Source organism: Ylistrum balloti, unplaced genomic scaffold, assembly GCF_031769215.1.
Source record: "Ylistrum balloti isolate Yb309-2 unplaced genomic scaffold, AGI_CSIRO_Ybal_v1 Utg369646, whole genome shotgun sequence".
Classification (NCBI taxonomy): domain Eukaryota; kingdom Metazoa; phylum Mollusca; class Bivalvia; order Pectinida; family Pectinidae; genus Ylistrum; species Ylistrum balloti.
In genome coordinates, this window is record NW_026781904.1 from 90,355 (window position 1) to 117,296 (window position 26,942).

The window sequence follows — 26,942 nt, forward strand, 5'->3', positions numbered from 1 at the left end:
ATTAAAAAATTGTACAAGATCAACACGATAAAATTATAAAATAAACAACATTACCAAGGTCTTGAATAGACAAAATAGCAACTGACTTCATTCTTTGTTTTGTTTTTGTTGTGTTTCTTGTATTTGGTCCTTTTCCCTAGAGATCCTACAGATCTCCAATACTAGATTCCATGAAGCGCGTAGCTTTACATTCTTCATGTTCCGAAATTACGGTAATATGAAAAATGTAGCATATTTTTTACACTCATGGCGGACTAAGCGCCAACCATGGAATGATCTCTAGGATCCCTTTTCCTATTTTCTGCTGTCTTCCTTCAGCTACATGTTGAATCAAACCCTTTCAGACACTAACCAAATTAACTTAAAATACATTATAACTAAACTGAACGTCAGCTACCGAGAGGTGCCGGAAAACAATACCGAGCATTTTATTGTGTTTCAAGTATGTCCCTTCAGTCAGTTTTCAGAAATAGTGATAGCAAATTTGATATGGCCACTGTCAGCCATCTTGAAACACCAACGATACTCAGAAAATGCAATGCAAAATGTGTTCCGTCGTGAGCATACTCAAAATGTTTCGAGAACACCTTCCTTTTAACATGAGTGCAGGTTTCTTCGAGATTACAACACAATATGACGTCATATCAACGTCACGTTGACCCACGATACGTCAATGCTTTGCGTTAAGATGATTAAGATTTTCTGGTAGCGCTTCCTTTCAACTTTCTGTCATTCACACTCATCTAAGTGGTATTTTCAGAACGTCATACCAATGCATTAAAGAACGAATACAGTTTCTATTTTTACGAAATTAAAACTAAACAGGAATCAACATTTCATTTTTTATAATATAATGCAACTTCATAACATAACTTAGTAAACAGATCTACATGTATATACATGTAAAGTGTACAGAGTGCACAGACTGTCGTTCAGAATAGCATTTGTACAAGCTTATGTTCAGGGTACATCTCATTTCAATTAACATACATATAACAAACAACGTAAATCTGATCAAAGAAATGTAGATGATCAAGACATAAAATCAAAACGAGTTGTAAAAAAAATAATGATAATAACAACGCTAAAAGAATAGGAAGATGAATTGGACTATTATAAAGCCCTATAAGATTAATCTTCCATGAATACACAAGTTAGTGTGATAGTTTATTGGGTTTTCGCCCTGTATACAGAATTATTTTGAGACGGGTTCATCTTTTAGTAGCTGGTGACTACAGCATTGAACATAATGCGAGAGGGACACCGCGTGCTATACAGATCAATTAGGAGGAAGTGATTTGCCAAAGGACACAATAGTCCAGAACGGTCCGTTCTCTCAGCTTTAAGAGTATCAAAATATCAAAAAAAAGCTATGGTAAATTTAATTTATATGTGAAAGGTCGTGGGTTCCGTTCCTCTACCTAATTAAAATGATATCATGCATGTTGGACCTTTCGGTTTGTCAACATATACGTTTTCCATAAACGGACCTAGGATCTGGTTTCCAGTTACGTTTAAGGATAAATTGAACTAGGAACTGGGAACCGCCTTCAGGCTCACAAAAAAAAAAATATAAAAAAAACCCTAGAAAATCACGGGAGCGTATCGGGATTGGTTGGGAATTATATATACATTTTTTGTCAATATTTAAAAAACAAATTTAAGGAAACATGTAGCAGTTTTGTTATTTTTGTTGTGTTGTTTTAACATGTGCACACATTGACATACATATGTAAAAAAAAACCTAGTCATGGACATGCAGATTAAAATAACTGTTACTGTAGATCAACTTTTTTGGCGTAATTTGCTTTCACGATTTTACATCACAATTTTACAAGGATTATTTTTTGTGAAACTGACAAGTATAATGGTAAATTATACTGCATTGTCGTATTCAAGTCTTAATCTGCGGTGATTAGATTTCGTAAATTGATTTCGATCGCGACATTCCTTAAAGTAAATCGCACGTGATAAGAAAGTTGGTTTATTATAATAGAAAACAGCATATAATACAAAATTACAACTTAACAAAACAAATATTGTATTTTTTCTTAAATTCCTTTACATGTTCATATATGCTGCTCATTAATTTAGCCTACTGTGATTCTCACGTTTTCAGATTAACTCGACAAGTGTTTACCGAGGTAAACTGACAGTAAAAATGCATATAAATTAACAGTCACGAATCATTCTTTGTTCAAACTAACCTAAAATATTGTATAATAATTAATTTTTGCGAATTAAAAAAAATCATTAAATCCATAATTACTTTTAAAATTAAGTTCAAATCAAAGACATGTTGTACATTCCGAATCGGAAGCAAAAGGGATTGTTTCCAGACTAGGTAGGTGGATACTACAAAAAACCCGACTGTTTGCAACCTGCAAAATTTTCAAGATGAACATGATTTTTCCATGTGTTCCATAACTGCGCCGGATGTGCGGAAGTTGGCGCCACATTTGGAACACGAGTAGGCATTAGCGCGATGAATTTCCATATGTTTTGATAGATGCCACTTTGATATGAACTTTCTGAGACATACAGTGCATTTTACCAGTTTCATCTTTTTCGTTTTCTTGTGACTAGATAAGTGTGTTTTAAACTCATTATGTGTTCTACACAAGTACATGCATAATTCACATTCGAACCAGCTTCCCTGGGCAAAGTCCAGTTGGTTCTTATAGTTCCGTATAGAAGTTGGTTTGAGCAAAGCGGCATTGGTTTGTGGTACGCCTTCCGTTTTGACCGTTTTCTGTTCCTGTGCTGTAGAAATTTCTCGTCGCTCTGGCGGCTGTGGCATAAGAACAGATGTTGTTGTTTTCTCGAATAATGCCTGCTCATCCTCACTCAGCTCGTCAGAGTCAGATTCGGAACTCATTCCAACCACGGGAGAATTCGATCCAGGCGACCTTGATCCTTGCGATCCCGATTCCGCACTCAATGTTTCCGTATCGCTGTACTGTGAACTCACAGACTGCGTTGAGGGCATATCACAAGAATCTTGCTTATTTATCTTTACGTTTTGCATCTCAAAACTGCACAACACAGAATTGACTTTACTTTGTGTAGTTTTATTAGCGGCTGTTCCGAGTGAAGTAGTTGAATTACTAGTAGATGCTGGGCTCTTTTGAAGCATGACTTTTTTGGGGTAAATGAGGGACGTAAATTTTGCGAGCTCCCCTTTCTGTTTTGCCGTCCCTGGTGGGACTTTATATACGTCCAGAAGTTCGCGTATCTTTTTCTCCACAGCATTAACTACAACTGGGTGCTTTATTCCTCCTTCCGACTCCTGCGAAATGCGTTTTCCGGCTGTCATTGAACCTAAAGTTGGAAGCTTAAACACTCCAATATTTGAAGCCCCCGTTTTACTCGTAGACTGTTCCTTCTTTGTAAGCATTTCTTGCAGCTTCTTCGTAATAGTAGGCGTGACCGTTGTGCGTGTTGCCGTTGTAGGAACGCTAATCGCAGGTCTTGATTGTGGCAGAATGATCACCTGTTTCCTGAGGGAAACACTTGTACTGGACTGTGGAGTAACAACTATGCTTGAGGAAGGTCTACTTGCGGGCTTCTCTGGCGAAGATTCGACCAAAGAATTATTTACTTTTGTGGTGTAAGTGTGGTCATTGCTTTGATCAGCAGAGTTAAAAAGAATACCACTCTCCGGTGATATTATATTACTGCTTATTATGGATGCCATATTAGATCCTTTTGAAAGTTGTTGCACAATCGAAGACGCCATCTGAGTTCCACTTGAAGGTGGTGTGACAGGTGAATCAGACATTTTTGAACTGGGAATGTCCATAGAAGAAGACGAAACGCCAGAATCATCACTTCCTTGAGACATTTCGTCCTTCTTTTTGTCTACCTCAATTTTGAACACATATTGACCGTTCATGTGCAGCGTCATGTGGTGCAAGAGATACTGTGAATTGGGGAATCGTGCTTCGCACATTCCACATTTGAAAGGAATTTTAACAACAGATATCAATTCTGTCTGAATAACCTGACTACGAAGCATCACCTTTTTGTTCTCGTCACCTGCAATCTTATCACCGTCTATTGCAACATTCGCTTGATCAGAAACCGAATGTGCAACCATTTCTGACCGCGTTGGAACTGTCGTGATATCCGATGGTGTCATTGCATTGCTCAAAGGAAATGCTTCAACACAGCCTTGACCCACGATTGGTTCAGAATGAGTTTTTGTGCTGTTCACCTTTGCATTAATCGAGGCCTGGCTGACGCCGTCTGTTACAGGTCGCGAAACTGACTTCCCTTTCGTTACTTTTCCCGATGAAATGGCATGTTTCAATTCATGCTTGAACAGATACTCTCTAGATATGAAAGGCTGGCCACAGTCACTGCACTCCAGGAATACTTGTTTCTCGAGACTAAGTGTTTGTCCAGCAGGGTTTTTACCTTTGATATGTCCAATGATATGCTTGAGTGTCATTTCACATTTTGCAGGTATTGTTGCCTTGCATTTTCGACACCTGATCATCTGTTCACCATTCCCATTATAGAAACATCGCAAGTCCCCTATATGTTGAAATGAATGACACATGAATTTTTCATTTTTGTAAAAAGCTTTTGGACAATATCTGCAACAATACTGTGCATGGACACCGTTTAAATGTGATTTCAATTCCCTTGAATCTTGGAATGTTTTAGAACACAGTTTGCATTTGAGAGATGGGTATTGCATCATATATTCGTGTTTCATTTGCTTGGCTGGTGTCACACCTTCTTCCAACGTTGAATTATTGTCACCAATATCATTTTCTACCTTCATCTTTCTGTCTTCGTTAGATACGGAGATTCGTCGTTTTCTCTTTTTTTTCTTTACTTTCTTCCTAAAAGATGAATGGGACTTTTCCTTGCCTTTTGTCTGGTCACTCTTGTCTGACTTGGAGTGAACGTTCCTCACATGAACTGCCATTGCCTGTTGCTTATTGAAAATTTGAGAACACTGTGCACACTCATATGTGTCACTGTACACTGGTTGCTTTCTGTGAGAACCATCTTTGTTCGAAGTGTCCAACTTTATTGTCAATTTTGCACCAAGAAGTGAAACTTCTTTTACTTCAGGGTTTTTATCAATACTTGCTTCAAGTTTTAATTCACGTTGTCTTTCCTTCTTGTGTTTCCATTGCATGTGATTTGCAAGTTTTTGAGTCATGTCAAATTTTTTGTTACAAAATCTACACCGGTACAGTCGCTGTCCGTCCTTTTCAACCACAACATTTTTACTCCGAGAAGACCTTTGTTTATGTATTTGTCGATTTCCTGTTTTTCCTTTCTCTTTTGATATCCTTTCTTCTTTTCGATGACTTCTGCAATGTCCCGCCAAGTCCTGTGACCTTGAAAACACCTCATCACATTGCTGGCACTTGTAGCTTTTTTGGTGAAACTTATCGATGTGATTTTTAAGTGCTTTAAAAGAGGTCAATTTTGCTGAACAATATTTACACTTGTACATCCCTGTCGGTGTAATATCGAACATGTCTTGATAAGACAACAGCTCATCAGCCTCCAACCCCATCTCTTCTGTTCCAAGTTCTGATAAGACCTGATTAGTATCTATAGTCAATGTACTACTTTGATCAAAATAGTCATGTTCCTGTATGTAGTCATCATCATCCATCGGCTCCTCTTTGATAGTAGCATTGTTGTAAATATAATTATCACTGTGATAGGAGTCCACCCTAGGATAATCGCTTGGAAATGTCAGTTCAACTTCTGTTGAATTTTGATGTTGTATGCTGCCTTGATTTCCATCACCTTCGTCGCCTTGGCTTTTCTCTACATACCCTGTTGATAGTTCTGGTTGCTTCGGCAGGTTTTCTTCGTCAACCGGCACACTGGAATCCTGTCTGTCAAATTCTTCCTGGGATACACCGACAACATCCCCAATCACAAACCCAAAAGGCGAATCTGTTTCCTCAGTAGAAACAATGTCCTTCGTTAGTTTAGTTTCATTCTCTAGAGCTTGAATCATGCAAGTCAAACCTTCTTGATTCACTTGTTGGTCTTGACTAGCAGAAGGATTCTGATCTATATAATTCTTGGAATCTCTTCTTGTAATGTCATCTGATTGATCTGTTTCTTCCATGCTTTCCTTAACAATTCTAGTATCAAGAATCAAATTATTTTTACGATCATTTTCATCAACATCACTCCATTCTACATCACAATCCTCATCACCATCATCGTCATCATGATCATCACTATTGATAACTTTAGAATCATCTTCACTTAATTTATCACTTTCATCATTTTCATCATTATCATGATCCTCTATAATTTTATATTTATCTTCACTTTTTATGTCATCATTGTCTTCACATGCATTTACGGCTTCATCAACACTTATGTCACTGAGTTTGTCATTTTCATCCATTTCATCATAATCATCTTCTTTCTTACTAAATCCCAGTTGGTAAACATCTCTGCAACCACCTTCGTCATTATTGTCATCACTCTGGACCTCCATGTCATCCTTAAGCTGATAATCATCACTTTCATCACCACTTACATCACTCAGCTGTATGACAATAACATCATCAGTATCAAATTTTTCATTTTCATCCTCATTTTTTGGAATTTCTTTATTGGCTTCTTCGCTGGCACTCTCATTACTACATTCAGAAATAACAAAATCATTTTCACAGAATTCATTCATCGGATAGCTGTCATCCTGCTGTTCCTGAACATTTTCATCAACACTTCCTTTACTTGTAATAGATTTATCGTCATCTGAACCCTCTTCCTCCTCCTCCTCCTCATCTGAACTCTTTCTCTCATCACTTTTGGCATCATCATCATCATCATCATCATCATCATAGTTATCAGCTTCTTCGTCATGATCAGAGTGACTTCTTATGCCATTTTTTCTATTAATAGATTCTTCAACAACATCTTCGTCAGAGGAATAATTATCATTCTTAATATCATCTTCTTCATCAGATGTGAGTTTATGGTTGTCACTGTCACTAATATTGTTTTCATTGTCATTAACACTGTTCTCATTGTCACTAATATCACTATTATCACCGTACTCGTCAGTCGCATCTCCATTTTCTTCTTGCTGGTTGCTGTTGAAGCTGCCTATTACAGAAGAAGCAAAATGCTGACCCTTGAGATCTTCATTTGTAAAGCAGTTTGGAACCTCATTTTCCTCATCAAGTTCAACAGAAATATCTAGATCATCATCTTGCATACCAATTTCCCATCCTGGTCGATCGTTGATGAGAGATAGAATGTCTAAGTCCTGAAAGTCAGCCATAGTTTACAGATGTTTGGTCTGTAACTCCTTTCTAGTGAAATGCACTGTTACCATATAGTCTTATGTGGTAATCAGTTTTTCTTCCACATTCTGACATCGAGAAGTTCCCACATCTGGGCGGCAACATCACCTGCAAAAACAGTACGAGTACATTTATTTATCACATCACATTTTCGTGTCACAAGTTTTACAAATTTTAGAGAAAAAAATGATATTATATACTTCATCAAACTACACATCCTTATGTTATTGTGACAAACATTCCTACATTATTTTGATCTCATAATCCCTCGAGCACAAATTGGATTTATAAATGTCAGTGATCAGCCTGTTGTGAATTCACTAGTAAACATAATTACAACCAAACATCATCACCAAAAAAACATCAACACGATTAAACATTATCACCACTTTACATTAACACTAATAAACATCATTACAATCAAACTTTATCATCATTAAACATCATCAGCTTTTAACATAGTCACAAGTAAACATCACTATCACTAAACAACACCACAAAACATCACTATCACTTTACAACACAACCACAAAAAATCACTATCACTTAACACCACCACCACAAGACATCACTATCACTTTACAACACAACCACAAAACATCACTATCACTTAACACCACCACCACAAAACATCACTATCACTTAACAACACCACCACAAAACATCACTATCACTTAACAACACAACCACAAAACATCACTATCACTTAACAACACAACCACAAAACATCACTATCACTAAACAACACCACCACAAAACTTCACTACCACTAAACACCACCACCACAAAACATCACTATCACTTGACAACACCACAAAACATTACTATCACTAAACACCACCACAAAACATCACTATCACTTAACAACACCACAAACCATCACTATCACTTAACAACACCACCACAAAACATCACTATCACTAAACAACACCACCACAAAACATCACTATCACTAAACAACACCACAAAACATCACTATCACTTAACAATGCCACCACAAAACATCACTATCACTACTCAACACCACCAAACATCACTATCACTTGACAACACCACAAAACATCACTATCACTAAACACCACCACAAAACATCACTATCACTTGACACCACCACAAAACATCACTATCACTTAACAACAACACCACAAAACATCACTATCACTAAACAACACCACAAAACATCACTATCACTAAACAACACCATAAAACATCACTATCACTAAACAACTCCACAAAACATCACTATCACTAAACAACACCACCACAAAACATCACTACCACTAAACAACACCACAAAACATCACTATCACTTAACAACAACACCACAAAACATCACTATCACTAAACAACAACACCACAAAACATCACTATCACTTAACAACATCACCACAAAACATTAATATCACTAAACACCGCCACAAAACATCACTATCACTAAACACCACAACAAAACATCACTATCACTTAACAGCACCATCACTAAACATCACTATCACTTAACACCACAACAAAACATCACTATCACTTGACAACACCACCACAAAACATCACTATCACTAAACAACACCACCACAAAACATCTCAATCACTAAACAACAACACCACAAAACATCACTATCACTAAACAACACCACCACAAAACATCACCATCACTTAACAACACCACCACAAAACATCACTATCACTTAACAACACCACAAAACATCACTATCCCTTCACACCACCACCACAAAACATCACTATCACTTAACAACACCACCACCAAACATCACTATCACTTAACAATACCACCACAAAACATCACTATCACTTAACAACACCACAAAACATCACTATCACTTAACAACACCACAAAACATCACTATCACTAAACAACACCACCACAAAACATCACTATCACTAAACAACATCACCACGAAACATCACTATCACTTAACAACATCACCACTAAACAACACCACTAGTAAGTATCACCACAATGGATACTCTGCTATCCTTATACAACAACACCCTTCACATGCTTCAATCTGGACCAACAATGTACGTAACCCTACAGTTTACAAATGTATTAATAGTTAATAGTCTTATATACATGTATACAGTGTACAGACTGCTGGGCTGGGATTTGGTTTCAATGTTTCTCAATTCCTACAACTTAATAATCATTGCATGTTCTTGTGTAAGGTACTGTAGAGATTGTACTGTACTTACATTCATATGGTGAAGTTCTAGAAGATCTGGTAAATTTTTTTGTCCATGTTTTCTTCTAGTCATTTATATCGGAGCTTTAAACTTCAGGCTGACCATATCCTGTAAGAAAAAAAAACATGTTAACATGATCACACATAAAAACTGAATTTTAACAAAAATAGATTTAATATATGTGTTTATAATGATAAAATATTGATTGTGTAGATTACCTACACTGTAGTTAAGTTGGTGAAATATGATACATGAATATATATGGGTAAGTGAAATATACAATTGCAATAGGTTGGAAAAATTCAGAGTAGGCAGGGAGACAAAAATTTGATTTTAACAAATAGTTTATATAGAAGAAAGATCTTGACTTTGACTTAGATTTTTTTTAAAAAAAATGCCTTGAAATATTGAGGGTAGACCAAAATATTTAGGCAAATACAGTAACCAGAAACAGGAAATAGTTTTGTTTGGCCTTAAAGAGGAGATTTATGTTTGTGAGTGGAAACATATACATGACTCTCTCTCATTTTAGTCCAAAGACATGTCTGCTGATTAAGCTACATGATGTCTGTAGGTTTCATTTTATGACAAAATACAAGTATTTACTGGATAAGTGAGAGACAAAAATGGCCTTGACATTGAATATGGTGACCTTGACCTTTCATAAGGAAATGCAATCAGTAATTTGATTCTCAGTCAACATTGCTCCACATTATCATACAAATAAAACAATGAAAGTTTGACCTTGACATCTGACACGATAAACTTGATTTGATCTTTCATAACATCTAAATGACCTTCTCAATTAATTTCATTACATGTAATTACATGTATTTACCACTTAACTGGTAAATTATTAAAACTAAATTAATTTTGCATTTCCATTTTCAGTAATGTAACATTCAATTTTAAATCACAGTGACCTATATGTGCAGTTACAGCACACTGATCGTGAAAAAACTTTGTACTTGATGTGTTTCTAGGTCCTGTAAATATATGATTGTAACTAGTTTGAATGTCATACATGTTGGCAAGAAAACGTGGTACTGAAATTATGCACCAATGCTGGATGAAATGTATACTTGACCAAGGAACATTTTAACCTAATGCACTGCACTTTGGCTGTGAATTGCCTGTTGCTGCATGCATATAAGGTACATTGTATATGTATCTAAAATCTAAAAACTTGTTCAAAAGATTAATAATCCTGTTATCATACATACTACAGGATCAAGAAGGAAAATAAAGTTACAACAGGAATCATTTCCTCCAACAATATTGGTAAAAAAATCGAAAGTTTAAATACTCTTGAGGTTGAGGAAAACTATACATGATAATTTGGGAGGTAAGTGTGTTTAGTTTAAACACATTTTATTTGATGAAATCAAACAGGATTGGACACTAGTTACATCCTCTCCCATATAACATGCATACAGGTGATACAAGTGGCAGCAAAATGCACTGATGCCTACTAACATGATGATAGATTTATTGATTAAATGAATATTAAAATATGTGATGAAGTGATTGATGCTAGCACCCAAAAAACACCTGTTATTAAGAATTAGATCAACACAGAAAGTACAATAGTAATGCAATCTTAGGATTTTAGCCCATGTATACTTTTGTTAATAACAGATCTGTATCTATTATATAACAACGACATCAACATGACTTCACAACAACTAACCTAATCTTATCAAATGAGGGTGGGGAGGGGGTGGGGGGTATATTAAATTTAGAATTCCAGAAAATTATTATTTAACTTTACTGAAAAAAATGTACAAGTATAAAGTTAATTTCTGAAAATATTTCCATTTTGTTCATTCATGTCATATTAAAACATCTTAAAACACCATCTTGTATTTTCCTAATCAAAATGTTTATTGTATACTTCAATAAGCGAGCATAAACCTTTAACTTAGAGGCTTAGCAGTTGTACAGGTGTGTCTTGCCTTAATTAATTAAAAAAAAAAAAGATTTTATTTTCTGATTACTAGCAAGCTTAATGTATATATGAAACTTTTACATGTTTTAATACATATAGGTAATTCTATGATTACAATTTTGTTTACACAGTATACATATTTATTTCTCTACTTAAAAATAAATAAATAAATAAATAAATGAGAGCTTTCCAAACACAAATAAAATAGGAAATACCAGCTAAAACTAAAAATACACAAGATATATTATCTATTGACGAAACTTTAACAAGCTTTCAGTTGAAATACAAAATCATATTTTGATTTATAAAATTAGAAAATAACGGTGTGTTCGTTCCAAACTGAAACCATAATTAAACGGTTTAATAAAATGATCTTAAAGACGATATCACAGACAAGAATTCATGATGGGTAAGGATAGGATGCCCCTAATGCGCCTCTCTTGACCGAAATAAATGTTGACGCGTGCGCACTAACAATTGCTGTGCTGTTTATCATATCCTCACTTCCGCTATGCAATTGCCAAACCTTTGCATCGCGTCAAATCGACGAAAATCCGTTCAAACATCGATATGTCACCGAAGTTTGCGTCATAATGAAATCTTTAACATACATATGACCATATTCATTGAAAGTAAGCGAAAAAACGAACAAGATTAACTTGGTTAGCGCCCCGACGACGCGACACCGTGCTCGCCTACAGCTTCCGAGCTCGACCTCGCGGCGGCCACGGATATCCACAACAATCGACAATTGTACGTGAACATGCGAAAAAGACAACCATACACACACTCCTTACCGTTAATTAGGTATCGAGCTATCAAATCCTGTTGTTTCGTCAATGCCATCAAAGCATTCGACGGCTGAGTTAATGATTCCCAACGCTCCGAAACGCATCGCTACTAACATTCGTTCGATGCATATTTTTGTTTTGCGGTCTGAGCGAAGGGGAACAACTCCGATTGGATTAGGTTCGTGTTAGGGAAATCGACCGTTCGGTAACGGTATCTGGAGCATCGTTCCACCGCTGAAATAATTCCATGACACCATTTTTTGGTATACCGGATATGGAGATTGTGTTCTATTTTTGTATAGATTTGTATACGGATTCACATCCAATACAATATCGTTTCACTTTCATCGCCGATGTTGTCATGCGTCGATCGATTCAGCGCCATGTATTGAAATCACTCTATAGACATGGACTTTAGCAAGGATTAACAAAGGTAAATGGTTTCGCCGAAACTGTTTTTATGTCTGTACATGTATACGATGTGTTACCATATTTTCTCACACTGTGTATACGTTACATAAAAGGAAATTCGAAACTTTATACCACGCCGCTAAAGAATGACTCTAGATGATGATGGTTTATCGTCTCCGTGACTCTGCCCGGCGTCGGGCAAAATGTCTCTTAGAAAAACAGGGGATATATTTACGAAATGACACAGAAGAAATTTCCCCTGGCAAAACGACAATATCTAAGTCCGTGATGTAACCAACTTCAAAAGTTCAAAGTCAATAGAACGTCTGAATGATTAGGACTATGATATATATGCTCCATCGTAATTTTATGGCAATTCACATAATATACATCTGTGACAGAGATAATTTATTTCAATGCCTACATTAGGATTCAAACCCGGGACATCTGGCTCGCTGGTCCTAGTGATATCGAGATGCAGTTTTCGTGGGTGGAATAAAGGTATATGGCAGTAACAATGAAAAATGTCCCTGTTTGTGCGAGTTTATTTCCAGACTAAAACGTATATTACGACATCGATTGCTGATAAGCTGACTTTTCAACAACTGTGTCTCTTCGAGATTTAAAAACTTTCCGCACAGCTCCTTGGAGCTATTAATTAGATACAGTGTCTGGGTATTAAGACTAATTAAAGCGTCGCTATAGAATTGACCAAGCACCCAAAGGCCAAAGCTGCGGTAAGTTGATATGAAATTTGGAGTACACAGCGAAAAAGTATCTATGATGTGAACTTATAATATCAAAGTTAAAATCGCTCGTTGAAATATAATTGGAAGTGGGCGTTCGCTTAAAGTACAAGTAATTGTGCCAATCATATCATATAATTGCAAATAAAAGGCCGCCTGGGTGTCCTAGGTCTACATATGTAGCTGTTTTCTTGATGAATTTTGGAGGAGGGGGAGTGGAGTGGGTGTTCCCCCGAAGGCATAATACTAAGACCGGCAGACCCGTCCCTATTTCGAAACGAAACTATATGTCTGATCTAGTCAAAGCGATAAACGAAAACGGATTTGCCTAATGGTAAAGCACTTCGACAGGGTTATGTCCCCTTCCGATTTCCAGGGGGCGCGTGTTGACAAGATGTCTGCCTCCGTGTTTGTATGACAGATACCGCCTTGATGTCCCCGAAAATTAGTGTCAGCTTTTGTGAAGGTACATGTTCAGTTTTCCAGAATTACCATATAAATTATGTTTAATTGACATAACATGTTTAAAATTGTCATATGTTCTGATCAGGTCGGAATTTGTAAAAAGTTTATTATTTCAAGAAATTCGAGAGTAAAAACAACGGAAATATGAAAGTAATTTGTTGCAATTTTTATCATGAGTATGTGTTGTCGTTCTATTCAAGAGATCTCAATCAGCCTTCTGTTGGAAGTTCTAGATCTGTTGTCGCATTCCCCCAAAAAATATCATGTTCTGATGTGACCGACGAGAGCACAAGGCCTAATATGGCCTTAGCTGTGTGGTGTAGTTTAATTTGTATTTGAATCTTCTGTAACTAACTAAAAATTGTTTTTAAATGTGCCACTTTTGTACAATATTTGAGGAGGTCCCTATTGATTAAATTAATTTCAAAACTTTAAAGAGCTGAGTAATGTTAACTGTGTGAAATATGACTGTTATGATCAATAATTTTCAATACTAAATTGAATGAAGAATTATAACTGTACAAGAGACTAAAAAGTTGTGTTAATCGTACATACAATATGTATTGTCTCATGTAGATACTTTGATTTGTTCCAGGACAATGTCTGGTGAGATTTTCTCACGTGATCCTTTCCCAGAGAATCTCGAGGATGTTGATGTTATTGGGAGGAATCCACTGATGTGTTACTTGTGCAGTGGAAAATATGAGGACCCATGTATACTAGGATGTTATCATAGCTTCTGCTCTACATGTCTTCAAGGAAGGGCCAAAGATGGCAAAATGTTGTGTCCATTGTGCAAGTAATAACCATATTTAAATGATTTATATATAGATGTTCAGTTCATATTTATAAACTAATTATATATAATTACTTACAAAGCTTACATCAACTTCTACTTCCTATGAGATTTATGAATCAAGTTTAAGAATTTCTGATTTGAGTGAATCTAGCTGAAAATGAAAATTTTTGGAGAGTTTCCATTGAATTGCACATGAAATAAAACAAATTTAGATTTTTTCTTTTATTGTAATGTCCATTATTTCATCATGTGATCCATTATTTTACCAATATAGCTGAAAATTTGCCATTCCATGTTTTTCTTGAAGGTAGCTTGAATATCTGCTATTATCTACTGTCCACATTTAGGCATCATAATAGAATCTCATTATCAGCTTGAACAACACAACTTATATTTTGCATCAATTTTCAATGAAAAAAGTGTTTTTATTCAGCTGGAACTTGCCTGAAATGATTCTGAGATGGTTTTGACTATGTAATGTTATTTTCCAGGTCATTTCAAATTCCAATATTGCATCTATGCAGTCATGGCCCCATCTTGAAAATCACATTTTAGATTTCTTCTCAATTTCTACTTCTGTAATTGAGCTAAATGTTTCTAAGAATGTTGAGAAACTGTTAATATATCCTATCTGTTTTCATAATTACTAGTTGTACTACTACTATTATGCCATATATAGATGTTCAGATGACCATTAAATCCTTGGGCCTATTGTTTATTTAAATGAAGTATATCAGCAGAGAATATGTGATTTTTATATAGTGTATTGTGGAATGATTTTGTAGGGAAAGCACTACCCTTAAAGAAGGTGAAAGCTTACCTCTTGAGGATAAGCTACTCCAATTCCTTGTCATGTCATCCAGTGAAGAAAGGGAACAGTGTGCTAACTGTGATATGGTAAATTACTACAGGAATACATTCAGTCGAAAACATCTTTTTTGAAAAACATGTTTTTGATTAATTTGTTTTGTAAAACTGATGACCGATACTCTGGGGGTTATGCTCACTATCACTCTCCAAACTCCTGGAACATTTTATTACAAAATTGAAGGTTCCATGTGCGACTCTTTGTGGATAAGATAAGAAGCGTAGGTCTATCTTTGCTATACGTCAAACAAATGTCAAGGTCGCATAATGATATATTGTAATGACTCTGCTCCTTTGTAATCTTCAAAGGAGTGTATCAGTCTGTGATTGATCAGTTCTTTTTTCTCCTAAAACCTGTTCTAGACCAATTAAACGAAATATTCCAGGGGTGCAGACAGCAATAGTGATCATAACCTCTGGAGTATTGAGGATGTAGGGCAACAAGTAATAGGAAACTTAAATTGAACCAAACAAGTGAAGCTTATTGTTTCTTTTCACAGCAAAAATGTTGTTTAAGAGCAAAATGAAATCGAGCTGACTGAGCTTGGATTATAAGATGTCAAGAGAAAATGTCATTTTGAAAATAATTTGAAAGCAATTATTAAAATTTTAAGTATGGTACATAACATACTGTTTTTCCCTAAAAGGAAAATACCTTTGTACATATGTTATTTTGAAATCAGTATAATAGTGATTTAAACATCAGTAAATGTTCAGGTTTTCTTTTGTTATTTGTTCTTTGAACAGGATGAGGGACAGATGTATTTCTGTAATACCTGTTCACAGCCTTTGTGTGAAAGATGTCGTGAAGAAACTCACCGTGCAAAGATGTTTACCCGACATGATATTGTACTCTTGTCAAAACGCACAAAAGAGATTCACAGGGAATGTTGTAAGTTTTTAAGGAGATACACAGGGAATGTTGTAAGTTTTTAAGGAGATACACAGGGAATGTTGTAAGTTTTAAAGGAGATGCACAAAGAATGTTGTAAGTTTTTAAGGAGATACACAGGGAATGTTGTAAGTTTTTAAGGAGATACACAGGGAATGTTGTAAGTTTTTAAGGAGACACACAGGGAATGTTGTAAGTTTTTAAGGAGATACACAAAGAATGTTGTAAGTTTTTAAGGAGATACACAGGGAATGTTGTAAGTTTTTAAGGAGACACACAGGGAATGTTGTAAGTTTTTAAGGAGATACACAAAGAATGTTGTAAGTTTTTAAGGAGATACACAGGGAATGTTGTAAGTTTTTAAGGAGATACACAGGGAATGTTGTAAGTTTTTAAGCAGCTACATATCTATAAGTCACACAACATTTATACATGTAGATTTTTAATTGAAATTATTATGAAAATGACAAAGGGATTGTTATCTCTTGATTTATTTGCTGAAACAACTTTGGACACTATCAGCACTATCCTGTAAAAGAGAATCACAATTTTTGCTCTCATACTTTACAGCAAAATAAAATGAAAATAGCAACATGTAAACATAATCATAATCCAAACTCAGATTCAATAACACTATCGCAAAATATGAACAAATGAAAGATGACATAGAGACTTCTGAAAAATTACAATGATATTAAGACCATGTGTTCCGGAAGAGTAAGCATCTTCTGTTTCATTGATGACACCTGGCAAGTCCAAGGATCAAGTCCATGATTGCTTATTGGTCACAATCAAAATGATCATTCAAAGGAGATAGGTCACTATGTATAAAGTTGACACTAGACAGTGTATCATATCATAGAAAAAAATTTCTGAAGTATTTTTTTTTTCTTTTTTTTGTAATTTCAACTCAAAAATGTTTCAAAAACCATATACTATAAATTACTTATTTTACAAAAGGGATTATATTTTGCATCTATTTGTGAGCAGCTTCATTTACAAATTCTAATTCATCACGAATATACTTTTGCTGATGTTTTCCTTAGATATATGACTTTTGTAGTGTGGTACATGCGAAATCATGTATTACTTACCTCTCAAGAAATTAAATACTCAATAAATTGAAGGAAATTTACTGTGCTCACAATTTAAAATTATTTATTTGTTCATGTACATGTACTTCATTTATATTCTTATAATCAATATTGAGAAATGAAAAATGTATTGGGTTGATATCAAACAATTATCTAATTGATTCTGTATTTAGGATCATTATCTAATCAGTAATATATTGTTTTGAGTGCATTTTTGGTGCAAAATGTTTGTTAGAGGAATTCACAGAGAAGGTGCATCCAATCAGTTTGTTTTGGATAAAGTTTCCTACTTCAATGAACCAAGTACTAAAACTTTTATTTTCATTTTCAGTTCTTCACCATGAACCATTTATCCTGTTTTCTACAGAAAAGAAAACTATGCTGTGCATTAACTGTTTCAGAGATATGAAAATGTAAGTATTTAGTGAATAAGAGTGTTAAAAACCCAGCAATCAGTTTAAGCATTTTATTGTCTGTATTAAGATTACATTTCATTAAGTAAATATCTAAATGTTACAATCTTTCACCATTGTTTCAGAGAGAGTCGCTCCTATTGTGTTGACATGGAAACAGCATACCATCAGTGCTGTAAGAAACTAGACCAGAGAATGCAGGTATGAACTAGAGTGACTTCCCTTTAAATATTTTAGACACTAACCTAGCAGATGAGAAGGTACCTCAAATTTTTTAGGTTTTGCAAGGAAAAAGGATATTCTTTTCATAATTTGTGTAAAGTTCCATGTCTTTAGGTAGGTTGTACATTTAACACCATTTTTACAGTAAGAATCTTTCTTTAACTCCATTTCTCTGATACAGGTTTCTCTATTTAGTTCTTGTTTTGTCTAACCAAGTTTCATTATGTTCATGTATTTTAGAAATATTTCCAAGTTTATATTCCATAGCATTTATCCTGTTACAATGGATTCTATTACAACAGAAACACAAGTCATAGTATTAGAGAGTTCACATTCCCTTACTAGCCTCCTCTAGTGGGAATTTCCCTTATTTCAAGAGGTGGAGTGTCCAGCTGGAGAGGAAGATTCACTGGTTTTTATTACTCATTCCTATTGAAATATTAACACATAGAACTTATTACACCATTAATGGTTTTTACTTTGATTAAGTAATTAATGGTTTTTGATAAATAATCTTGGTTATAATACCCTGTCTAAAACCGTCGCCAACTCACCTGATTTCATCATGTAAACCTGATACTTGTCTTATTATGACCTTCAGGTATTAAGAAATCTCAAGGTCAATATTTAGAACCAGCAAAGTCCAAATAATTAATAATTATACAATATAATTGATTATAATGTCTCTTTACATAATCTTTTTGAACACCTCGTCACCTTTTGATGGCATATGACAAGATATTGAAAGAAAATTGGCAATTATTAGCCATGAAGAAGTAATGAAACATTTCTTGTCACTTGCTGATAATTTTTAAAAGAAAAAACATATGAAAATGTTATCTACAATTTCCTTTTTTTCTTCTGTCTTCCACAGGCTATTAGAGACTTGCAACGTTCTGTTCAGGACTCCATACTTTTACTCCGTGCCTTGCTAGAAGAGATAACGCAAAACTCAGACTTGGAAAAATCTGCTATCAATGAACTCTATGACTCTTTGATTAAAGAAATAACAGGAAAGAAAGAGACCCTGTTGATGGAGGTGGATAGGTATGTCAGATGGTGTTCATGGTATTGTGTTATAGATAATATATATATAACCAGTGTTGTCTGACAGTGAAGCACAAAATTAATATGATACACCACACAAATGCAAAATGTAATGTTTCAAGAACTGATTACATTAAAAGAAAGAAAAATAGATTTCCTTTAGCTGGGAATGTTGGCTTCAAATTTTAGTTGTGGTTCCTCGTATAAACTAGCTTATCATCTTGGAGCGTCTGATTACTGCAACCCCCTCTGGATCCGCATAACATACTCTTGAACTTTAGCACATAAATAGGTTTGTAAATATAATACATAATGTACAATTGAATATTATTAATTCTATTTTGTATCCAATTTTTTTCCCATCTTAAGTAGAATTTTAGCCAGAAATTTTTTGGAGAAAGTGATTTTTCTCATTACACTGTGGAAGGAATTAAATGATCCTTGAAAAGGAAATGTTCACTTGCACAATTCTTTCTTCTTGCATTAAAAGTAAGAGAATTTTTTATTGAAAGTAGATTTTTAATACTGGAAGGCTGTCAGCATTTTAACATGGATTTGAGATCTAACCCTCATTGATATATGTTTGATGACCTATGACCTGAAGTGTATTTCTGTATAATGTTGCTCTGCAATCATATCAGATGAATTTTCATGACGTTTTTACCTGATTTGTTTAAATCTTTTGTATAGACAGTACCAGGATAAGCAGAAACTATTTACAGAAGAGCTGGCTAGTCTAACCACACTGTTACCAACACTTCACACACACTTAGTCACATGTGCTGCCTTCTCAAGCTCAGCCAATAAATTTGAGTTCTTAGACCTTGCCTATGTAAGTATTGTATTTTTATCCTTACCATCCTCTGTAAGATTTCCAGTATCTAGCCTGTGTTATTTACAAATTAGAATTGTTGTTAAATCGGACCTTGCACACTTGTAGAACAAATATAACTGTAAACCTATGTTACCTTTAATGAAATATTTAAAACGGAAAATTATCCATGAATTTTCATAGATGACAATCTTTTATATAGATTTTTTCCACTGTTTGATGCGAGGAGTTTATTCTGAAACTTGTAGATCCTGATGGAGCGACTGAAGTCGATTATTCATCTACAGTATCCTCTCCATCCATCACAGGGAAGTCAGATTTACACAGGCTTCAAAGTAGAGATAGCCAAGTAAGTTACTTCCCCTTGCACTTAAAATTATTATTGTCACTTAAGCTTTTGTTGTGATGAATATTGACATATATACCAGCAACTATTTGTGCAAAAAATGAAGGAAAAAAAAATAGAAAATAATCATATCAGAATATAAGATGTATATGGATTCCTGGGTATCATGTCTTGGTTATGTGTATTTTTCAGCTGAGCTGTAAGCATGCTATATTACATGGCAAACTGAAAAGGTTGATATTTTTTCAAAATGGAACAGAGTAAGGAAACAATGAATATGCTTAAAATAAAATTTTCATCACTTCTGTGAAAAATATTAATTTAACTTCAAAGTTTGGGTTTTTACAACTAAACTGCCTTTGTGGTACTCACCCATTTAAGATATATCCTTATGCATATCTTTTGATAGTGAGTTTAATGGATGTAGTCATTTGTTATCCATCTGCCTATCTGTCTATTTCAAAAGGTTTGTTGATGACATTTCTGACATGACACATACCAAGATTTTATTTCATATTGACACCAAAGCTGGTATGGTAATATTAAGTTGTACACATCCATCTCTAACATATCCCTTCTCCACAATCTGCTTTCACTTTATGCTTTTCCCAATCTACTTGATTTCCTAGCTTTTCTTGTCTGCTGAATGGTGGTTACAGCGGATGTTATGATCATTCAATATTTACAAGTTGTACCCCGGATTAGTTTTTGGTGGTCAAGAGTCAAGGATAAAGAATCAAAGATTGAATTTGAACACTTTAAACATTTATAATCAGGTAAAAATATAAAGAAAATAACACACCATTTCCATTCATCTGCTGGAAGGCTGTACTAGTGGACACAAAACCTGTTAAATAGATAAAGTAAAACCCAATTCCAGACAAGGAGATTGGTTATATCTATTCTACCCTTCAATTTGATTTTAATATTTTGCGGATCACTGAGTTTGTTGACAACTATTGTTTCACTGCTGTAGGTGCCTGGAGCCGCTACTGTTTCCACAGAAAATATCTGCAACTGGATCTCTGTCACTCTCCGCTGCTGTCACTACAGCCCCACGGTCAGTACTAATATGTATGCAGTAATACGCCCATGTCTAGTAGGGTTGTATTGATTTACATAGGGATGAATTATTCTGTTATAAGGTCAATATTTCTATTAGTTCAAAGACCGAAAGTAATGAATATGTATTAAGTAGAAAAATAATCACAATTCCAATAAGAGTTGTAATATATGTTGTTGTAATATGATTGATGTCAATGTTTCCATCCCACAGTAGGAAGAATAACCATCTCATTCCATGTTTTGTGTATGGTAGTTTTGATAGTATACTTTATATATCATTTCAGCCTAGAAAAGAATCCTGTTCCCCAAGCTAAAGTCAGATCAGGAACTCTTACACAAAATGAAAGACGACAGGTTGTCCTCAATAAGCTCAAGCTTGCAGAAGGCAAAGGTGTGTTTGCTGATCACTGCCAAGACTTTGATGCATCTCACAAGGTAATTATAAAGTTAAATGGAATCTATCAGAATGGAGTCATACTTTGTAGAAATCTATCAAAATGGTGTCATATTTTGAAGATATCTATCAGAATGGAACAATTTGAAGCTCCTGGAACAGAACCAAACCAGATATTTGAATTACTTTTGCAAGCTTAAGTCAAATAAAAAAATCAATATAAAAAGCAAGACATTCTTTGAACATTCACAGAGTCTGTCCCAGATGGTAGAACGCTTGAAGAGTCATCTACAGGAGCTACAAAGGGACCTAACTCTGCGACGATGCCTCACCAAGCAAACTGTGATGGAAGAGCTCCAGTGCAAGGTTGAACAAGTTGAGCAGCAATTAGAAAGTCACAAAATCAGGATGGAACAGAAACAGCCTCACTTGGAAAAGGTATGTATGATGATGATGATGATGATGATGATGATGATGATGATGATGACGATGACGACGACTTAAGTTGTATGATGAGGTTGAGAAATTTGGGGAAATATTACATAGAAAGATCAAAGTCATTGATAAACATTCATTTCTTGTATGTTTTTTTGTTTCTTATTTTCTGTTTATAGAAATTAAAGTGGAGATAACTCTTGTGTGTTTTGATTTATGTTAGGAATACGCATTACCAAATTCATATTAACTCAGCCAACCTTAGGTTCTGAATTACACTGGGAAAACTCTGTTTCTAACTCTACAATCATCATCCTGGTGATAGCAGCAGTACTGTGATACATATATTCCCTAATTGTTTTTGTAGTACTGGGAGGAATGTGTCCAGAGGATGACTTGTGAACAGGAAGTGTATCAAGGTATGTTCTTTCTGATTACAACATATATACTGTAGAATTACCTATTTTCGTGGGGCTTAGTTTCATGGTGTTTCAAAACATAAGTTTTTTGTGGAATTTTTATTATTTTGATGATCAATTCATTTACACTAATTTTATCAGTTTGTGGATATATGAATTTGTGGATTATGAGTACTCTCAAAATCAGCAAAAATTAATCCTCCACAAAAATGGATGATTCTACAGTACATTTGGAAGTGAATGAATTAAATATAAACTATATTTATTTTACAACAATTGTGAAACAAGTTATTTCAACTTACATTTATCTCTCTTGTTGGCCCAGATGTTATTAGGGAGGAAACCGGAGTACCCAGGAAAAACCCAAATAGTCAGTTATAGAGTGAAATACAAATTATTTAGCCATGAACTTATCTAACTTGCTGACATCCGGGGCAATAAGTTCAGGCCTGATAATAAGCATATCTAGATCTTTTGCAATTAGAAAATTTACCAAAAGAAATTTGATTTCATTGCCCTGTGTTAAGCCCATTCCCTGACATTTACTCAGAGCTGAAATGATGTTGCTATCTTCTCTGGTCTTACTGTAACATAAATAGAGATGTTATAGGTAACAGACGTCCACCTGTTTTGTAGCTCAACTCCAGGATGTGATGAGAATTCAGCAGGAGACAAGTCATCTCCGAACCATCCTAAACCAGCTGTCTCGATTTGTGACCTCCATCACAGCCCTTACAGAGAGGCTAGCTCCTAAGTATGTGGTTTCTTAAAATGCCAAATGCCTGGCAAGTGTCATGCTTAGTTAGATATACAAGGGAGTTTTCACACACAGGATTCAACCATCCAAGAGTGCTATCCTGGTACAGTGACATTTCGAATACTGAAATTTACAAAAGGATTGTCATATAAAGTGTTTCTTAACTTGTTAAGGTTGTAAATACTTTGTGTTTTTCATGTGACTTTGTTTGCTACAAAATGATGATACACAGGTTATGCCAATTTTATTCAGCATTTAAAAAAATATGAGTCACTTCATACATATGAGTGACTGAAAATTCCAGAGCATGTTTGAACTTTATTAGGTATATCAATTCCACCAGACACAATATGCAGACATTTTCAATCTTATCTAAATGCTTTATTTTTTTAATTGTTTTGTGAAGAGTGTCTTGACCATCACCTAACAATACAGAGAAAAAGCTTGGGTTATCTCCCCTGACAGTGATTTTTAACACAATGCAGCAATGCCTTGTATGTTTGGTTTTTGTGTTATTGAACAATGTTTTAAAAGGGCATTATTGAACATACCAGATAATTAGAAGTTACCATACAAATGATTGCTCTGCAACATTTCATAAAAATATATGTTACGTTGTATGTAATTATATAAAAACTGCAAGGAATAACTGATATATTGATTGACATCAAACATTTATTTAACAGATTAGCTACCTCTTCAAAGGAAAGTAACCATGACAACCAAATAGCGGCTATCTTTGAGCAGATCAACACCATGGAGCCAGACTCTCAACACAGGTGAGTGAAAATATGAAAAAAATACTGAAATGAATGATGAAAATTTGTAATAGTAATATTGATGAACTTTCAACTTAGTAAATACTAAACCTTTTCAAAAATAAAATGATTTTCTGTTTTTTGTGTAGAGTGGAGGCTATTCGTACTGCAGAAGAGGAGAGAGAGACCCTCACAGCCAATCGTACAAACCCCATGGATGAGGAACTAATCAAAACCAAGGGGCTCTTGAGAGCACCGTCTGCACGACGAGAAGGGATCCAACGCAAGCGGGAAATGAGGGACACCAAACGAGATTCCATGGAGAAGGATTCAACTCCATCTCCATGCAGGGAATTAAATTTAACTGCATGTCTGAAAGAAATAGAAACAGCTACCAAGGACTGTAGGGGAGATATGTCAGAAATCGAAGTGAATAGAACATCAGTGACCGACTCTCCATGCAAAAACTGTTCTACAAAAACACAAGCTGATAGTCTACAGGAGAGCAATGAAGTAACAACTGTACAAGAAGTAAAAGGTGAATCAATTTTGTCTAAAGTACGAAATGAAGCTAGTCATTCAGAAAAAGAGCTAGTATCAAATACAGTATCAAAGTGTGATCCTGGGGAATCAACAGGGCATGTAGAGGCCTTAGCAGAGGCTAGTCAACCTCTAGAATCAAAGACATTGAAACCCACATCAGAATCTTGCCATATAAAATCTGACTTTACTAAGGAAGCAATACTACAAATCCAAAATGATAGTACAAATGAGAGACCATTGTCTCCAAGAAACAGTTTATTGACTAATGAGGAACCTGCTTTAAATGTTTCTGTGGAAAAGTTAGGGTCTAAAACATCACCTGCTTCTAAAGGAATATCCTGTGATGAACTGTCTGCATCATGTTTACCAGGAGGCCACCAGTTTTCAGAAATAGGAAATTTGAATTCCCCAGCCCCCTCTGATATTTCAGGGTCTGGGTCTGGATCCTTAGGGTCAGATACTCCAGTAAGTAGAGGAGGGTCTTTAGGGGATATGTCTGAGGTTGAAGGCCAGGAAGATGATATGACTGGAGGAGAGACACTCAGGGCAAGAATTGAAAGATTGAAAGTTTCAATAGACAATGGTACATCCGCTACTCAGAGTTCAAAGTCACCACAGGACAATATAGCCAAAGGATCAAGGTCACCACAAGATAGTATAGCCAAAGGGCCATGGTCACCACAGGAGAATGTGTCACATGGGTCAAGGTCACCCAGGAATAAATGCCCATTATCAAATGGCTTGTCGTCACAATTAGATGTAGATAGAGTTGCATCAAAAAAGCTCAACGATTCCTCCTGTGTTGGGAATGGAGATTTGTCCCAGAAAGGAGATGATATTTCTAGGTCTGCTGATGTTGTTAAAACAGCCGAGTCAAGTGTGCCGGAGTTAAAATCACAGACACAAGCCAGGCAAGGTAGTCAGGTAGGTGGTCGTCGTCGACGAAGAGTAAAATGTGAACAGACTGCTAATTCAGCCAAGACCAGTGGCGAAAGTCAGGAGTCAGATATGAAGGACAAGGTCACAGAGGTCAAAGGGAATAAAAGTACTTAAAGGCAATAAATTGGGTTTGGAGGAGATTATAGGTTATAGGGCTAATTAAATGTTTGACAAAATTGGATTGGATTGTTTTACTGGGAGGAAGGAATTGATGCTATTGTTAGGATAGTATGGTTTATCAGTGTAAAACAGTCATCTTGTCAATTCTTGCCCAAAGTCACTTGTAATGCCACAGCATCCTTAACTGGTAATCTCTGTTAAGTACTTATAATATGGAGGAAGACTTTTCACAGAAGTAACGATACTGTTTATTGTACTAACATTATGTACTGGGTACTTGTTATGCTTGCAATTTGGAGTGAAATAAGTTGAAACTGTCATTCCTTGTTTGATAAGTGTAGATCTTCTAATATTGGTATCCACCGACTTATACAAGAAAACATGCCTCAGATTGACTTTTGACTGTTTATAAGGCCATAAACTTAATATTCAGATCTCTTGATATTTACTGTGATGATAGTGTGACTTCATCAGCATAATTTCATTTTTCAATAAATTTTTATGATTTTTGTTGTCGGATGTAAACGGTTATGTTTATTTCATGTATATACCATATATACATTGTATATATATATATATATATATATATATATATATATATATATATATATATCTTTTGGATAGCCCTGATTTTCCTTGACTAATGAATCATGATACATGTATGCTGTGCATACAGATATGGCTTTTTATATTTATACCAATGTTTTTTTATAAAATAATTATTGTTTACTATGCAAACAGGGTTGTTTATACAAATTTGTCTATTGTGATATATGTACCAGTTATGGATAAACAAACAAATCAAAGCTCTATTTTGTTGTCACCATTTTCAAAGTCCCTGCATGGCCAAATCAACTTACTAAAGCTATATTATATATATTTTGTAAGATTTTTCCTGAGCACTGTTATCAAATGCTGTATTTCAGCTTTCTTGTTTAAGAAACATGACTCTTTGCTGAATATGAATTACTTGTTAATATTAAAGAAAGGTATTTAATAATTTTATGATTGTGATCATATTTATATAATATATGCATGTAAGAAATGAGAAATTAAGTAATTCAAATCTGCTTTTTTATGATTGTTTCATGTCCATGGCATTTGAATATAGCTAAGAATAACATAGTTTG

The 26,942-nt window shown here is 35.0% G+C and overlaps 2 protein-coding genes across 2 annotated transcripts; one reads left to right on the forward strand and one right to left on the reverse strand.

The window, feature by feature from the left end:
* Nucleotides 1–859: 859 nt before the first annotated feature.
* Nucleotides 860–12,341, reverse strand: LOC132555427 (zinc finger E-box-binding homeobox 1-like). The gene is made up of 3 exons (XM_060219779.1): nucleotides 12,255–12,341; nucleotides 9,519–9,617; nucleotides 860–7,415 (listed from the first exon to the last, which is right to left on the reverse strand). Exon 3 carries the CDS (start codon nucleotides 7,283–7,285, stop codon nucleotides 2,393–2,395), a length of 4,893 nt encoding a protein of 1,630 aa, XP_060075762.1. The 5' UTR covers nucleotides 7,286–7,415; nucleotides 9,519–9,617; nucleotides 12,255–12,341; the 3' UTR covers nucleotides 860–2,392.
* Nucleotides 12,342–13,800: 1,459 nt separating this feature from the next.
* On the forward strand, nucleotides 13,801–26,401 carry LOC132555519 (RING finger protein 207-like). The gene is made up of 16 exons (XM_060219870.1): nucleotides 13,801–13,871; nucleotides 14,466–14,669; nucleotides 15,455–15,566; nucleotides 16,284–16,428; nucleotides 17,854–17,935; nucleotides 18,061–18,136; nucleotides 19,032–19,204; nucleotides 19,895–20,036; nucleotides 20,285–20,385; nucleotides 21,359–21,442; nucleotides 21,732–21,882; nucleotides 22,094–22,279; nucleotides 22,644–22,695; nucleotides 23,332–23,449; nucleotides 24,139–24,231; nucleotides 24,360–26,401. Exons 2-16 carry the CDS (start codon nucleotides 14,470–14,472, stop codon nucleotides 25,804–25,806), a joined length of 3,162 nt encoding a protein of 1,053 aa, XP_060075853.1. The 5' UTR covers nucleotides 13,801–13,871; nucleotides 14,466–14,469; the 3' UTR covers nucleotides 25,807–26,401.
* The last annotated feature ends 541 nt before the right edge of the window (nucleotides 26,402–26,942 follow it).

Coding starts and splice junctions, on each gene's coding strand:
- LOC132555427 (XM_060219779.1), bottom strand. CDS start 7,285: ATGGCTGACTTTCAGGACTTAGACATTCTATCTCTCATCAACGATCGA.
- LOC132555519 (XM_060219870.1), top strand. CDS start 14,470: ATGTCTGGTGAGATTTTCTCACGTGATCCTTTCCCAGAGAATCTCGAG. Junction 22,696..23,331: donor TGAACAGGAAGTGTATCAAG/GTATGTTCTTTC, acceptor CCTGTTTTGTAG/CTCAACTCCAGGATGTGATG. Junction 24,232..24,359: donor GAGCCAGACTCTCAACACAG/GTGAGTGAAAAT, acceptor TTTTTTGTGTAG/AGTGGAGGCTATTCGTACTG.